Consider the following 16,004-nt stretch of genomic DNA (forward strand, 5'->3'; position numbering starts at 1 on the left):
ATCTAATATATAAAATTAAATCCCAGAGATAAATATTCTTTTATTTTATTTTTTTGCCTCCTATTAATTAAGACCAGTAAGCTAATTAATTTTGCCAAACTACCGCTGCGTTTCATTTACCTAACGCCCTTTTGCAATTTCTTTTGCAAAAAGAAGTAATTAAATCAGGGCATAAGTTAAAACCATATAATAATTCCGAGAGACTTTTAGGGAGATAGATAGCTAGTTCACTAGTACGTGGGGAACATGCGTATGGTGGAGAATTATCAATCGGTATATATGTGTTAATCCTCTGCCTGTTCCAATATGTTTATAGATACACAATACAATTATGAGACATTTATTCCACTATGGCAACTCTGAAATAATACTCCGTTGGATTGATCAAGTGGCTGACCCAAATTGGATCCGTAGTCCCCTCCACGAGATAGAGGATTACGAAGAATTGTTCAAAGTATCCAGAAGGGTAGAAGTTTTTCTTCTCAACAAAGTCCAAGGCAAACAGGAGCTGATTCATGAGTCATGACACTGACCTCTCGAATTAGTTGTTACTGTGTGGGATTTGAGTGCCTTTCTATAAGCCCACAAGACTTGGCATCAAAGATTAGCAGAGAGAGACAGGGAAAGGATATCTGGAAGCATATAAACCAGTTCAACCATCCCGGAAGAAGATTCGGTAGCTTCTAAGTGTTGCTTTTGAATGAGGCTGACTTCAATCATTTTTGCTTCCAAGAAAATCCTAGAGTTATATTTGGTCTGCCAGTCATCTTCCTGAAGGTACTATGGCTGCTGGGTACAAGCGATTGTAATTGACCTCAATAGTTACAATGATGGCCTGAGCTCGATCACTGCGCCACAATAACCTGCATGATAATATAAATGTATCTGATTTCTTAAATAGAACGTAAAAAGTGGTTTATGAGTGATAATATGGAGATATATATATATACCTAAATCTTGATCTAATAAATAAGAACAGGACAAGCTTCTTACCCATTCATGTAGTTCAAACAAATGACTCTTTCAAGAAAAAATAACCGTATCACCAAAATTACTTGGACACCTGCTTACTCTCTGAAGGCTAAATGAGAAAAGTTTTCTCTAGGAGATAAATTTCTTTAGCATGTTAACTCAGTCTTGGCATGCCTTATGTATCTCATTATATTGATGCCTCAAGATAATCAACAGCACCATGTACATAAAAAATGAGGTTTCCAACCTTCACACAGATAGCTTATACTTTGAGGGAATCTAAGTATTGTGATTGCGGTGAGCTGGTTATTAAGTGTGCCACTGACTCAGAATATGAGACAGACCCTCCACTACTTCTCTAACAATTCTGCGGTTCATGCATCAAGAGAATAACATAATGTTTCACACAGTCTTAATGAGCATAACAGAAGAACGATGAAACCTGGAGATCCTATTCAATCTGACAATGAGACATACAAATTTCTGATTCAATCTGGCAATGATTATCACTTGTCACAATGGGAAAATATTCAGTAAGAAAGTAAAATAAATGCGTAGACACTATGGAGTTCCTTTTCATCCCATACATCATTTGTATTATCATTTTCTAAATTGCATTTGTGCGAGAGCCAGAGAAACAGAAGGGCCGATGACAAAACGAGACTGCAATTTGTCACTATTCGGAGGCGGCAAAGTCTTAAAGATATCAATTCTAGAAATTCCAGTAGCTGATGAGTTGGCATCAGTAATAGAACAGAACGACAGAGATAGCGTATAATAGCTACACCCAACCCGACAGAAAATAATAGAACTTGACTTGATTGTCTGCTCCATTTGAACCATAAGAGGTCGAGCAGCCATTTCTACTCAGATACTACGCTGATCCAGAACATTAGAACTATTATTAGGACCGTTCTATGATCCACAGGGAGGCAACCACACCAGCATCATCCTTCCTTCCGAGTTTTACATCTTCTTGACTGACTCATATCTGTGTCAAAACTTGACAAAGTATTGGTGTATTACAGTATTTCTAGACAGCTCAATTGTACAACACGTCAAATGTAATGACTGTTTACTCATAAGTATCACTATGTTATGACCTCGTATTGGGTAATACACACACATTTATTTGCAAATTACACTGAAGTTAATGTTGTGCTCAAACAAATGAAACCATGAATGTAAGCCCAAAACTGAGTCAATGCTAGTGCTCAAGCTCTAGTAAATTGTACAATGCCATTACAAGTCATCAGAATCATTACTCTCTTATGGCCTCAGCTTTCATTCTTCACCAAAATCTAATAGCTCATGGCTCTGTCAATTTGCATAAACTACAAAATAACCTCCAGATACCTAATAAAAATGCTAACTTGATGAACACCCAAAAGTTGAAATCTCATATAATATCAAATCTCAACACAAATTATGATAAAAAAAGAAAGAAAATAAACATAGAGAACTTACCTTCCATCACTCTTCCCACACTCTAATCAATCTCTCAAGCACCTCAACCACCTTACCATCCTTACCTCCTTCCTTCTCCACCCCTTTCAACGCTTCCTCCACCTCCCAGGCCTCCTCAATCCTTGCCTCCTGCATCAAGCCCTTACACAACTCCTTCCTCAATACCTCGCCGACCGCGACCCCATCGCTCACCATCTCCTTCACCGCCTTGAGGGCATCAACCATCCTCCCGTGCCAGCAGAACCCCTCGACAGCCACCCGGTACGTCTCGGCGTCGGGTCGGCAAGGGGAATCCTCGCGGCAAAGCCAAAAGAAGACTTTGGCGGCGTCCTTAGGGCGGCGATTGGAGAAGAAGGAGGACACGAGAGGGGAGGCGAAGGGGAGGGGGGAAGGGCGGAGAGGGTGGTGGCGGAGGGTGGTGAGGAGGGCGAGGGACGGGGCGAGGTCGGAGTGGGAGGAGAGGTGGGAGACGATAGTAGAGATGGGGAGGGAGGCAAGGGGTGGGCGGAGGAGGAGGACGGTGGAGAGGAGGGAGAAGGCGGTGGAGTGGTGGTCGGAGGAGAGGAGGAGGGGGAGGAGGCGGCGGAGTTCCGCGAGGTGATAGTCAGAGTCGGATATGGGAGAGACAGAGGTCGAGAGAAGACGAAATCGGCAGGAGGAGGTGGAGGAGGAGGAGGTGGAGGAGGAGGAGGAGGAGAGTGGCAGCAAGAGTTTCCTCATCTTCTCCGCGAGAGAAGAAGAGACGGAATGGGGGTGGGGATGGGGTTTGGATTCGGCTTCTTTGAGAATTTTCTCATTCCGCACCCTACAATCCTACGATATGTGAAGGAAGGGGTGCATTTGATTTTTCTTTTTGGGATTTGTTCATTCCGCACCCTATAATTCTTCGATATGTGAAATAACTAAATAATCGAAGGATATGTTTGGTTATTGGGATTGTTTTCTGTAAAAAATACAATACTCAGGGAGTTTTCTGAAAATTAAATAAATAAATCATTAAATCCTGGATATCGGACCGGACCATAATAATATCTTATTCGACCCACTCGGAATCACCTGCCTGCTGTAGTGCTGTGGGAGTGGGATAACGTGCTCGCTCACTCTAATTCCAGTTCAATGGCTGCTTCTTCTTCTCCTCCTCCTCTCCTTCTCCCTTTCCCCACTACTTTCTCCTCATCTTGCCACTCTGTAAGTCCTCTCACACTCTTCTCTCTTCTCCCCGCCACCTGTATGATAAAATGACCAAATGACTCCTCTAATACTTTTGCCCGCAGCTCAAAAGCCAAAAAAACGCTTGCTTTCCAGCATCGAACAGCAGCAGCCCTTCTCTCAAGCGGAATCGACTTCGTCCCATAAGAGTTGCTACATCTCTTCCTCCTTTCAAGTTGTTTGAGCCGCCGCAAGTCGAGGTCTTGTCTTCCGAGGTGATATTTTGGGCTTACTCCTCATTTGTTTGTAATTCGTGAGTACCCATTCCGTTTCTTGGCATGTCTGATTTGGTTACGATGTGCGTTTCGGCAGTTAGAGCCCGCCGATCCTGATTTCTATCGGATAGGGTATGTGCGGAGTGTTAGAGCGTATGGGGTTGAGTTCATGGAAGGGCCGGACGGGTTTGGAGTTTATGCGTCGCGAGATGTGGAGCCATTGCGGCGAGCCAGAGTGAGCTACTTGAAGCTTTTGATTGATTATATTTTCTGATGGTTTTATATATTTTTGAATCGTAATATGTTTCTCTGAACTATTTCCTTCCTTTAATATTGCTTGAAATGTTTTCTTTACTTAGTTTTCTTCTAAATGTGGTTGCTTTGTTTATAAAATTATTTCTAGGTTATTATGGAGATCCCACTGGAGCTAATGTTGACTATAAGTCAGAAGCTCCCATGGATGTTTTTTCCTGATATTGTACCAGTTGGCCATCCTATATTCGATGTTATCAATTCCACAAATCCAGAGGTAATTGAGAAATTAGTATGATATCACTATCCTTGAGTGAAAAAAAAAAATCTCTGATTTGGAGGGAATTTAATTGTCTTCACAGCTCTATCTTAATCTCTTATACTTCTTATGACAGACAGATTGGGATCTGAGATTGGCATGTCTTCTGCTGTATGCCTTTGATGTGGATGGAAACTTTTGGCAGCTATATGGTGATTTTTTACCCGGTGCTGATGAATGCACTAGCTTGCTTCTGGCCCAGAAGGTGTGTTGAAAAGACAATAAGTAATGCAGCCGGCGGTGTCTGATTTATCTTTTCTTTAGTTGTTCTAGAATATCTCCTTTTAATTTTCTGTGCCATTTACTTACAGATTACTCTATCCCCTTATTTTTCATTTTTTTGGAATATGTTAATCATCAAAATCATTAGTAGTTAGATCCTTTCTAATTTTTACAGGTCTTCAAGTGTGATTTAGCTCTTACTTATATGAGAGATGAGAAACCTTTTTCTTTTTCTGTTTATTCATAGTTTCTGAACATGTACATCAGGAGGACCTTTTGGAGCTGCAAGACCAAGATCTTGCTTCAAAAATGGAAGAAAAGCAAAAAAGGGCAATAGAATTTTGGGAGAAACATTGGGTAGGTTTCCTTGTTATTATTCAAGTTTGTTGGCTGTTCATTCCTTTCAAAGAACTTTTAATATCACTTTCATTCATAACAGCACTCTGCAGCCCCTCTAAAGATAAAGCGTCTTGCTCGTGATCCTGCTAGATTTCTTTGGGCATTAAGTATCGCGCAGTCACGTTCAATTGACATGCAAATAAGGGTTGGAGCACTTGTACAGGATAAGAACATGCTAGTTCCTTATGCTGGTATTTTTCTTACCTCTTCTATTTGTTAATGATTCATGAAAGATTTAGTATACAATGCACTTTTGTCTCCACAAGTATGACCCTCACCGTTCATCTTGATCGAATCAACGGTTTTCCTTTTTTAAAAAATATATTCCAAGACATCTTACCATTTTCAATGATCATCAGAAGTATTTCTTTCTAACAAAACATAATACAATCTGCAAGTTACAATATAGAGTTTGCCAAGATGATATCAGTTCTGAGTGATGTTGGTTTATATGTATCCATGCATGTAATTATCTATATATAAGCACCATAGTTTAGGTTTCAGCTGCCTTATAAGTTCATAACCTACTTGTACACTTTGAAGCACATTTTGTTGATCTGACCTTTCTCTGAGAGGTCTTATTTGCTCCTCTAACATTTTTTTATCCAACTTATTTGGATTCTAAAGGATTTTCTTGGCAAATTTATTTGATAGGAATTTTGACAAAATGTCTAGTGGATAAAGCATGCGACCTAACTTTATAAGTAGTTAATATCAAGGACTATCAATGAAATTCAGCTTGTTTCTGCAGATATGTTGAACCACTCCTTCCAGCCAAATTGTTTTCTTCATTGGCGTTTCAAAGATCGCATGCTTGAAGTCATGATAAATGCTGGGCAGCGCATCAAGAAAGGGGATGAGGTAATACTTACAAATTGCTATATTTGGTTACTTGCTCTGCTTAGCCACTTGCCTCTAGTTTGTTAAATGTAGTGTAGAACAAGGAAACATCTTATGATTGTTATCTTTGTAGAGGGACTTAACAATCAAAATTTCTTGACTGTATTACAGTTCTTTTGTACTTGTAGCACTTAATTTTCGTATATCTTTTGGCAGATGACTATCAATTATATGAGTGGAAAGAAGAACAACATGTTTATGGAAAGATATGGTTTTTCATCTGCGGCGGTATAATGGTTTAACTTTTTGTTTATCTACCACTTCAATTTCTTTTCTATGTAAAAGAAAATATTGCTTATAATGTGATCTTCTGCTATTTTTTAGTGTACAAGTTGAAGAGATAGTAATGTACTATAATATTCAAAATATGGTTTGGATGCTCAATAACCTTATCTGTATCTAAACAGGTTCATTTCTGTTATCTTTATATTGTCATGATCATGATTATGAACTTTTCAGGTTAAAAATTAGTCATACTACTCCCAAGAAAATATTACGTGCTAACACATTTTCATGAACACAAAATACATTTGACATTTTATAATGTTCTATATGTTTTGTTTATGTGATCCTCAGATTTTCTCAATTATTGAAGTTTTGCAGAATCCTTGGGATATCATAAACTTCTCAAGCACTTCTAAAGTTCATTTGGATTCTTTCTTATCAGTCTTCAACATTTCTGGCTTGCCAGGAGAGTTCTATCACAATAGTGAGGACACTGCATTTCTTTCTGCTCATGTACTTGTTATGGGCATTGATTTTAATTTGAATATATTCTTTCAATATACATTCAGCCCAGTTGTCCACTGAAGAAGATAATAACATCATTAATGGAGCAGTCATAGCAGCAGGACGGACTCTGCCGACATGGTCAGATGGAGATCTGCCACCACTTCCAAGCATGGAAAGGAAAGCTGCGCGGGAGTTGCAAGAAGAATGCCATCAAATGTTGGCAGAATTTCCAACTACATCTCAACAGGATCAGAAGATTTTAGGTAACAAATTTAGCGACAATATGGATTGTCTTTTTCTTTTTCTTCTTATTGTAATAAACCAACTACATATTTTATTCAGCATAATGATCCGAGTTGAAAGTTGTTTTTGTTTCCCTTCTGGAACTTTCAGATTCTGATGTAAATGCAAGTAGAACGCGGGAAGCTGCTATCAAGTATGTCAGATAACAACATTCTTATGTTTATTTTACCTTAATCTATTTTCTCCTTTTATCTTCTTTCCTTGGGGCCTGATGGCAGGCAGAGTTCTTCACTAACTTTGTTTCAATTGCTCTTAAACCGGCAGGTATCGGATGCACCGGAAGTTGTTTCTCGAGAAGGTCATTGAGGCTTTGGAGCTCTACCAAGAAAGAATATTGTTTTAGTTGTAGATATGTTTGCAATGCTTTCTGTAGCAATATTACTAGTCCAGGCTTAGTTACTACTACTTTTGGTAGTTCTTTCTAATTTTTTAATTTTCTTTTTAGAAAAGCCTTTCAATGAGTAGTGACGACATTCTTATTGCAGCATCTTAATGGTCATGGCTGCATTAGACTAACGTTTTTTTCCTAAATAATAATGCATGCCCGAAGTAAAAGAGGGGCTTTTGCAGCATCAATTTATTGGGGTTTTTATTCTGACATATAACAAACCTATTGGGCAACTATTTTTTAAACAAAATAGATATACATATATATATTGGATATGAATAAGAATATTAATCGTGAATTTAATTATTATATCAGCTAAGTAAGAACAGATGTAAATTGAGCATCAAATATATTCGCATATATTCGAACCTATAAGAACTGATGATTGTATTACAATATATAAACAAAATAGATTAGAGATTCACATGAAGTACGAAATTAGTTTTCATATTTATTTTTTATGATATTTTAAGTTATATGGGTATTAATTTGGATACTATTTTTTAAACTCAAATTAGAACATAAGCGTAATACGTGCAGTACAATGAGCTGAGTGAGTTGGTCGGCTCGAAATTAATCTTCGAGCTAAAAGAGTTAAGATTGTTTTAGAGTCAACCTTTGCTCGAAATTAACGGGTTTTGGGTCTGGTTATGCAAGATACAGATCCGAATTGTCATGATAATATAATCCGATAACTTAAAGGGTCGGTTGACTTAGGATCCAAACCCGACTGATTAGGTCGGATTCGGGTCCATTAAGCAACACCAGTCTCTCTCCCTTCTCCTTGTTGTTGTCCCTCTCCCGCCGCTTACGCCGTCGCCGCTGTTCCTCCTGCTTGGTGTTTTCTCTCTCTGGGAAGAGCCCATCTTTCGCCACCTTCGAATTCCTGAAACAAGATTTGGAACGATGTGGGTTAGCTCGTTTCTCCTCTTCTCGTGCTTCCTACTAGTTTAGTTTCGAGTATTACTTGCTTCCGTCTTCTTCAATCGGGCCGTGCTTTCTCGTTCACAGGTCTCGGCTATGCGTTAAGAACTTGCCAAAGTACGTCAATGAGGACCGCCTCAGGGAGTTCTTCTCGCAGAAGGGGGTGGTCACCGACGCTAAAGTTATGCGCACAAAGTAAGTGGAGGAAAACCCTTTTTTTGATTTATTATTATCTCTACTAGACCGAGAATTCATGTGCAATTCGGTTGGTCTTCTTCCTTTTTCTGTTCTTGGGCGGTTATTTTTGTTTATCTTGTTTATTGGATTTTGGAATTCTGGGAATCCAACTTAGATTGAGGTAAAAACCTTTTCTTTTTCTGTTCATGAATTGCTTTGCTATCAATAATATAAATATAAATTGATTGTTTCTTAAAGTTTTTTCTCTTTAATTTAGCTCTTATTGAAATCTTCTAGGTATGAAAGAGAAGCGAACAGATTGCTATAGGTCAATGATTTGTTTGGTATGTGTAGTACTTCAAATTAAAATGGTGCTATATTCGTTTTGATTAGGGATGGTAAGAGCAGACAGTTTGCATTTGTTGGGTTTCGATCGGAGAAGGATGCAGAGGAGGCACTCAAGTACTTTGACAACTCCTATATGGATACTAGCAAGATCACGTGTGAGGTATAACGATTACAACTAGTTTAGTGATCTATATTTTCTTGATAGATTGCTTAATAGTGATGACTATACTACTCTAGTTATGTTGCTTGAGCTTACCCTTTTCCCTTTTGGATAATTCACACTTCTCATTATCCTTGCACATGAATATGAATAAGTCTACACTAAATGATATCTATTCTCTTTCTTAAAGAGTTGCGCTATCACTTTGAGAATTTTGGAGCATGTTTATCTTATATTGAAATATTCAGAAGAATTGTGGAATAGAATAAGCAGTTCATGGACTGCCCACCTATTGCAGGTTGCCCGTAAGATTGGTGATCCAAATATGCCTCGCCCTTGGAGTCGTTATTCTTTAAAAGAGGATGATCCTTCAGGTGAACATAATAAAGATGGTATCAGCATCGGGGATCCTACTAGTAGGTCCTCTGTTAATGAAGCAAGAAATTCTGAAGGCAGTGTAGTTAATGACCCCAAACTTCATGAGTTTCTCCAGGTCATGCAGCCACGGGTTAAATCAAAGTTGTGGGCTAATGATACAATGGGTGCTTTGGACACTATTGGGCAAGATGGCAAAGCTGATGAAAAAGAACTTCAGCTGCCCAAGGTTGGCAAGAAGCAATCAGCTCAAACAAAGGTTCAAGTGACTGATAAGATTAGCAGGGAAACTGAACTGAAAAATCGCACCTCATCCAGTCTCCCACATAAATTATCTACTGAGAATGTTAAAATGGAGCAACCAGATGAAAACAGGGGAGATGATTTGCTGACAGATATGGACTACTTTAAGAGCAAAATTAAGAAAAATTGGTCAGACTCAGAGTCCGATGATGAAAGTTCCAAAAGTCAGAGTGATATTGACACCAATGAAAATTCCAAAAGGCAGACAGATGATGACACCAACAATGAAGATTCCAAAAGTCAGACAGATATTGACACTGATAATGAAGATTCATCCGGTCAATTGATAGATACAGATGCAAAAGTTCCCTTAATTGAACGTCAGATGAACACCGGGAACATTGATATTGGAGTGAAAAAGGACCCCTCTTTGGAGGATTCTAATGGTGAAAACGTTGATAATGAGAACTCAATCTCACCAGTTAGTGAGAAGAAACAGGTGTTGGACACAGGCCGTTTATTCATCCGCAATCTTCCTTACACAACTACGTACGGTGTTCTCCCGACTCTTGAAAGCTTTTAGTTGGACACAGATGCTTCCATTTAAGTTGTGGATACATGGCTTTTCTTTCTAATTAATATATTCTTTTAATGGTGCTCAGTGAAGATGAATTGGAAGAGCTTTTTAGCCAGTTTGGTGATATTTCACATGCACATCTTGTTGTAGATAAAAACACCAAGAGGTCCAAAGGCATAGGTTATGTTCTTTTTGCTCTTCCTGAGTGTGCAGCCAGGTAATTCTTCGGTCAAGTCATGATTCCTGCCATGCTGTTTAAATTTGTTTCATATCTATATTTATTTATAATAATTTCATGTAAACCATCTATTATTGTCTTACTGTTGATCGAAACACACCTTATAATTGAATTATCTTTGTTAGCATTTTCTTGTGTTTTAGTTATTTTTTACTTAGTGGTGTGCGCCAAGAAAAAGTAGAAGGTTTGCTAGATCTTTGTCAAAGAAAATCTGAAAGATAAACATTTTGTGCATTGGACTTCTCATTGCTGATGTACCTGAAATTTATAATGTTCATGGTCTATTTAGTCCTTTAGAAAATGAGAGTTAATCATGTCAGTCAAGATGCTTTAAGTTGCCCTTTTTTTATATTCTTATGCTAGATCAAATGCTGCTCAAACTTCTTTTAGCTTTTCTTCACTTCCTTTCTTTTTTCTCTGTGCTACACATTCCTAGGTTTTGTTTTGAGTTCACCACATTCCAATTTATTACTAAAAGTTGTAACTAGATTCACTTTAATAGAAGTGTGATATTACTTATATGAAATCCTTTGCATATCTTGAGCAATTATTTATTCATTCACATGGTCGATCACTCTTGGGTTTTATTGTACTGCATTTTCAACTTATTTAAATTTTGTGTTTATACCTTATTCAATTGGCCTCATTTTGTAGGGCACTTGAAGAGCTGGATAATTCGATTTTCCAGGGTAGATTGTTACATGTCATGCCTGCAAAGCCACAAAATAATGAGAAGCTGGAGTAAGGATTGCTGTTATCTTTTGTTTTTACTCCTTATTTGTTGTTATATAAATTGTTATGGCGTCTAAATTGTTAATTTCTCTTACTGACAATCCTAAAGGTCTGGCCATGCAATTGGCATGGAAAAGAAGAGTTTGAAGCAGATAAGAGAAGATAATAGGAAGGCATCTGAAGCTAGTGGTGATACACGGGCATGGAATAGCTTGTTCATGCGTTCAGACACTGTAAGGATGTTCAAGGAGCATCTTTTCATATCTGCTTCTCCACTATTTTCTTTTTGCACTTCCTTCTAACTTGTCTCAACTATTTCTATTGATGATGATGAAGTGATAGATGTACATGTCATTAAATAATAACCTAAGTATCTTGAAGTTTGGGCAAGTCTGAGCTGTAATCATGTATGATTACTGATTGTTTCATCCTTAGTTGTCCGGGTCAAATTCGATGTGCCATTTAGCAAATATTCTTTTAATGTTTCAGCAATCCCGTTAATGTTCTTGTCAGGTTTTGGTCACTTTGCTGGTTATTTCATGGATTCCCATTTCTAGGTGTGATCTATTCCATAAAGACCGTGAATTATTTTGTAGAATTTTGTTCGTAATATTTTGGAAAACATGATTCTTGATTGGATACCTTTAGTAACCTACTGTCACATGTATCTTCTGGTACTTAACTGACCAGTATCCACATCTCGATCAGGTTGTTGAAAACATAGCCAGGAAAAATGGTATCAGTAAAAGTGAGTTACTTGATCGGGAAGCTGACGACCTTGCTGTACGTATTGCACTTGGAGAAACACATGTGATAGCAGAGACGAAGAAAGCTCTAAGTAGAGCTGGTGTTAACTTTGTTGCATTAGATGAATATGCTTCTTCTGGAAAGAATGAAAAAATAAAAAGGAGCAGCAATGTGATATTGGTTAAGAACTTGCCTTACAGTTCTTGTGAAGGAGATCTTGCTAGCATGTTTGGGAAATTTGGGAGTCTGGAAAAAATCATTCTCCCACCAACTAAAGCATTGGCCTTGGTATGAACTTCTATTCAACTTGCAACATGTGAATGCTTGTATGATAAAGTTCTCAAAGGTTTACATCAGTAACATTACTATTGCATATTTGCACAACTTCTCTGTTTATGTGAACCCTTTGGGAAATGAGAATTATTAGGTGAGATTTAATAATTTGATTTCGTATCTGTCCTTAAATATCAAGATAAGTGATATCATCGGCCTTGTCTTTATTTTTCCTGTTTGTGTTGCTTCCTCTTCTTTTGCACAGACTGTATATAGTTGCCTTGTGAAGAAAGTGTCATGGATGTTTAAAAGGAAATTCACATTGTATCTTTTGGTCAAGATGTCATAAGAAATTGTCATTTTTCAGGCTTATGAACAAATGTTATGTGTGGACTCACAGTATAGTACATATTTGGATAACATATTCTTTCCGAGACTTTTCCTTCATATTTACAGCACCTGCAGAACATTATTGTGGATTAGGATAAGATTATGTCCATGCCCAGGTTAATGGAATGAAGCTCATACCTTCCCTTTACTCTTTTACACTCATGCATGTCCTTCCGTGTCCATTGTATATGTTTGAGATTTCTTCATGTATTCATTTCATTCATCTGGTTTCACAACTTCTGGCTTGTTTCCTTGTTCTGTCTGATTTGTTTCTTTCACAGGCTTGCTATTTTTTCGGCTTTGGTAATCTGCAAAGTTATCCATTTGTACAACATTTTCTAAACCATGAGTTAATTCTCATTATGATCAATTATGTGGAGTATCAGTTTCTGTGTCTTAAGGCTTCTTTGTGCCTTTTTTTTTCAGGTAATCTTTCTTGAAGCGGCAGAAGCTCGTTCAGCTTTCAAGGGTTTAGCGTATAAACGATACAAGTAAGATTATTTGATTATGCTTGAGTTATTGCAACTTATGAACTTGTTTGCATTTTTCATATACATTTTTTGAGGATAAGTACATTCATATTTAATTAGATAGAATTAATGAATGAAACTAAGCTTTGCGAAGTGCAAAATTAATCTGGATTCGTTGTTGCTTATATAATATTTGCTCATACAAAACTGAATCTTTATGATTCTGATGATGCAAAATATCTTTTTTATATGTATATGCCTGTGCCCTGTCGTATTCAATGAACTTTATCAGTTTCTGAAGATGTGATCATTGATTCGTTTCCAGGACATGAAATAGATCATAATATCATAAGGTATGAGTATGATTATTTCGTTCTATAATTTCTTTGCAGTTGTACATTTGTACAATCTTCTAAACTTCGGAATGAATATTTGGTTATTTCTGAATTTGTCTTTTTAACATTAAATTAAAATTTAGCAGTGGTTGTATGTTCTGATGCTTGCCTCCCTAGGGACATATTGAGTATGTTGGCGTTGGACTTATTTGTTCATTATTTACTTAATTGCTGCAACATGTAGGGATGCTCCACTATATTTGGAATGGGCCCCTGAGAATATTTTATGTCCACCAACATTAGCTATTGAGGAACAAAAGGATGCAGTTGATGAGAACAATGTTAACAAAGTTTTACTGGAGCAAACAATGGAAGGAATACCAGAAGATGAAATTGATCCTGATAGAGTGGAGGTTTGCCTTTTCATTTGCTTTACTCTTGTTCATGAGCATCTTTATCTGTTCGTTGTTGATTTTTTTGTTTGACAACTTTGAGAAGTCCTATCTTGTGCGACTTGCTTGTGTCGATATCATCCTTTATCATCATTTGGGCAGTGGCTAGCTGACTTTGTTCTCACTTTTAAATTTTAATATTATTACCTTTTAAACAGAGGACAACCTCATGCCAGAACATTAGTCTGTAGCTTCCAACTCTCTAATGTTGACTACATATTCTATGATATCAATTTCCTCTTTAACTTTTTTTGTTTAGTCGTAGTTTTTACCTCTTATTGATATATTACTTCCCTAGTATTGAATTTTGGATCTTCCCCTATTCTTAACGATATGATTATAGAGAACTGATCAGATTCATTAAACCACTTGTATCATTAAGTTGTGGATTTTCAGAATTACTTCCTGAGTAAAGCCTAGTTTTCTCTTTTCCAGTATCGAATTCTTCAGATTGCACCAGGGAAAATAAAACATTGTGAGATCATTGTTTTCCCTTTCTTCTGTGTGTTAATTTTTCAAATGTACTTGATAGTATAATGATATCAGAAATGTGTGCCATCATGAAAATCTGGATAATAGATTGCTCTAATCTGCTTATATTCCTGCTCAATGAATTGCCTAGCACATTTCCAATACAGATGGTTGATTATTTCTATTATTGATGGCAGTCACGATCTGTTTTTGTTAAGAACTTGAATTTCAAGACATCTGATGAATCTCTGAAGCAGCACTTCAGTGATAGTATGAAGAATGGAGCCATAAAAAGTGTAAAGGTATATCTGTGGAAAGGTTGTTTACCACTGTGTTTCAGATTTGTTCTTCTTAAAAATATTTCTTTCCAAGTAGGTGAAGAAGCACATTAAGAATGGAAAGAATGTATCGATGGGTTTTGGTTTCATCGAGTTTGATTCTCTGGAGACAGCAACCAATGTGTGCAGAGATTTACAGGTAGTTACTACATCTCTGAATGGGGTAAACATTTTCATTAAGTACTGATACAGTTGATTATTTTTCTTATTTTCATCCAATGAATCATGCAATGCTAATCATTATCTTGACCTCAGGGCACTATTCTGGATGGGCATGCTCTTATCTTGCAACTTTGTCATGGAAAGAGAGACGGTCAGATTCCAAAAAAGGATGGGAAAGATAAGAGTTCAACTAAACTGATAGTCAGAAATGTGGCCTTCGAGGCAACAGAGAAAGATTTAAGACAATTATTTAGTCCATTTGGTCAGGTAAAATTCATCATTTCCTCTGTTCCTGAACCTTGATTGGATATAAGAATTTTGTTGCTGCCTGTTCAAGTACCTTTGTTTTCTGTCATAGTGAAATAATAGATAGATTAATTTCATAATTTTTCAATACCTTATTTCCTTCACTTCAAAATATCGATATATTGAAGTACAAGAATAAATTTATTTAATGTTGTCAACAGCTCTATTCTTCCATAAGTAAAATGTTGCTCTAAACCAACTAACTTCTCATTATTTTGGTGCTTTATTCAAGTTATCTTGGAACATTTCTTGATTTCTGCTGCTAAATCCTCAGATCAAGAGCCTGAGATTGCCAGTGAAGTTTGGTAGTCACAGGGGTTTTGCATTTGTGGAGTATGTCACGAAGCAAGAAGCACAGAATGCTCTACAAGCTCTGTCGAACACACATTTGTATGGTCGTCATCTGGTAATTTTCTTTTTTTCCAAGGCATTTGATTGGCTTGCATATCGAGTGAATTAATCTCTTATTTTTCTTTCTCCTTCTGTCAGGTCATAGAGCGAGCAAAGGAGGGGGAAAGTTTGGAAGAACTTAGAGAGAGAACTGCCGCACAATTTGTGGATGAGCACAGTGGATTTCAGAAGCTGTCAAAGAAGAGGAAACAAAAAACTCTCTTGGACGAAGGCACTGTGAAATTCTCAAGGATATTAGACTAAATTGCCAAGGTAATAGCATTAAGCAATAGTGATCCGAAATCTTGGTCTTGCTGGTCTGAGCCATCTCAATATTTATCCCACATGTCTGCCCCATACAAGGGGCGTGCTGATAATTTGTCTTTGTTAAGCAGGTCATCTTAGCCCCAACAATTTTGGATGAAGTTTCTTTGTTTATTATTTTGTAATTATATTCACGATGATGAGATCTGACATCAATAGAAAAAGTTGGTTTTTGATCTATTTTCATGCTTATG

General features: G+C 37.2%; 3 protein-coding genes across 4 annotated transcripts; 2 read left to right on the forward strand and 1 right to left on the reverse strand.

The window, feature by feature from the left end:
* Nucleotides 1-317: 317 nt before the first annotated feature.
* Nucleotides 318-3,235, reverse strand: LOC140772629 (uncharacterized). 2 transcript variants are annotated; one of them, XM_073114787.1, is made up of 2 exons: nt 2,440-3,235; nt 318-863 (listed from the first exon to the last, which is right to left on the reverse strand). In XM_073114787.1, exon 1 carries the CDS (start codon nt 3,157-3,159, stop codon nt 2,446-2,448), a length of 714 nt encoding a protein of 237 aa, XP_072970888.1. In that variant the 5' UTR covers nt 3,160-3,235; the 3' UTR covers nt 318-863; nt 2,440-2,445. The 2 variants fall into 2 exon arrangements, with proteins under 2 accessions (XP_072970888.1, XP_072970889.1); XM_073114788.1 differs by lacking the exon at nt 318-863 and adding an exon at nt 871-2,328.
* A 252-nt stretch (nt 3,236-3,487) lies between these two features.
* On the forward strand, nt 3,488-7,578 carry LOC140771844 (protein PLASTID TRANSCRIPTIONALLY ACTIVE 14). The gene is made up of 13 exons (XM_073113607.1): nt 3,488-3,627; nt 3,714-3,863; nt 3,961-4,098; nt 4,267-4,392; nt 4,511-4,639; nt 4,924-5,013; nt 5,096-5,246; nt 5,807-5,916; nt 6,112-6,183; nt 6,559-6,664; nt 6,750-6,950; nt 7,081-7,123; nt 7,255-7,578. Exons 1-13 carry the CDS (start codon nt 3,556-3,558, stop codon nt 7,331-7,333), a joined length of 1,467 nt encoding a protein of 488 aa, XP_072969708.1. The 5' UTR covers nt 3,488-3,555; the 3' UTR covers nt 7,334-7,578.
* A 555-nt stretch (nt 7,579-8,133) lies between these two features.
* On the forward strand, nt 8,134-15,990 carry LOC140771840 (multiple RNA-binding domain-containing protein 1). Its single transcript, XM_073113603.1, has 15 exons — nt 8,134-8,286; nt 8,390-8,497; nt 8,873-8,987; nt 9,286-10,154; nt 10,268-10,399; nt 11,075-11,161; nt 11,262-11,385; nt 11,861-12,187; nt 12,989-13,053; nt 13,612-13,780; nt 14,488-14,592; nt 14,666-14,767; nt 14,884-15,057; nt 15,371-15,502; nt 15,586-15,990. Coding segments are annotated over exons 1-15 (2,676 nt in total). The 5' UTR covers nt 8,134-8,284; the 3' UTR covers nt 15,751-15,990.
* The last annotated feature ends 14 nt before the right edge of the window (nt 15,991-16,004 follow it).

This window comes from Typha angustifolia, chromosome 12 (genome assembly GCF_048772165.1).
Source record: "Typha angustifolia cultivar Huaian chromosome 12, ASM4877216v1, whole genome shotgun sequence".
In the NCBI taxonomy this organism is placed as follows: domain Eukaryota; kingdom Viridiplantae; phylum Streptophyta; class Magnoliopsida; order Poales; family Typhaceae; genus Typha; species Typha angustifolia.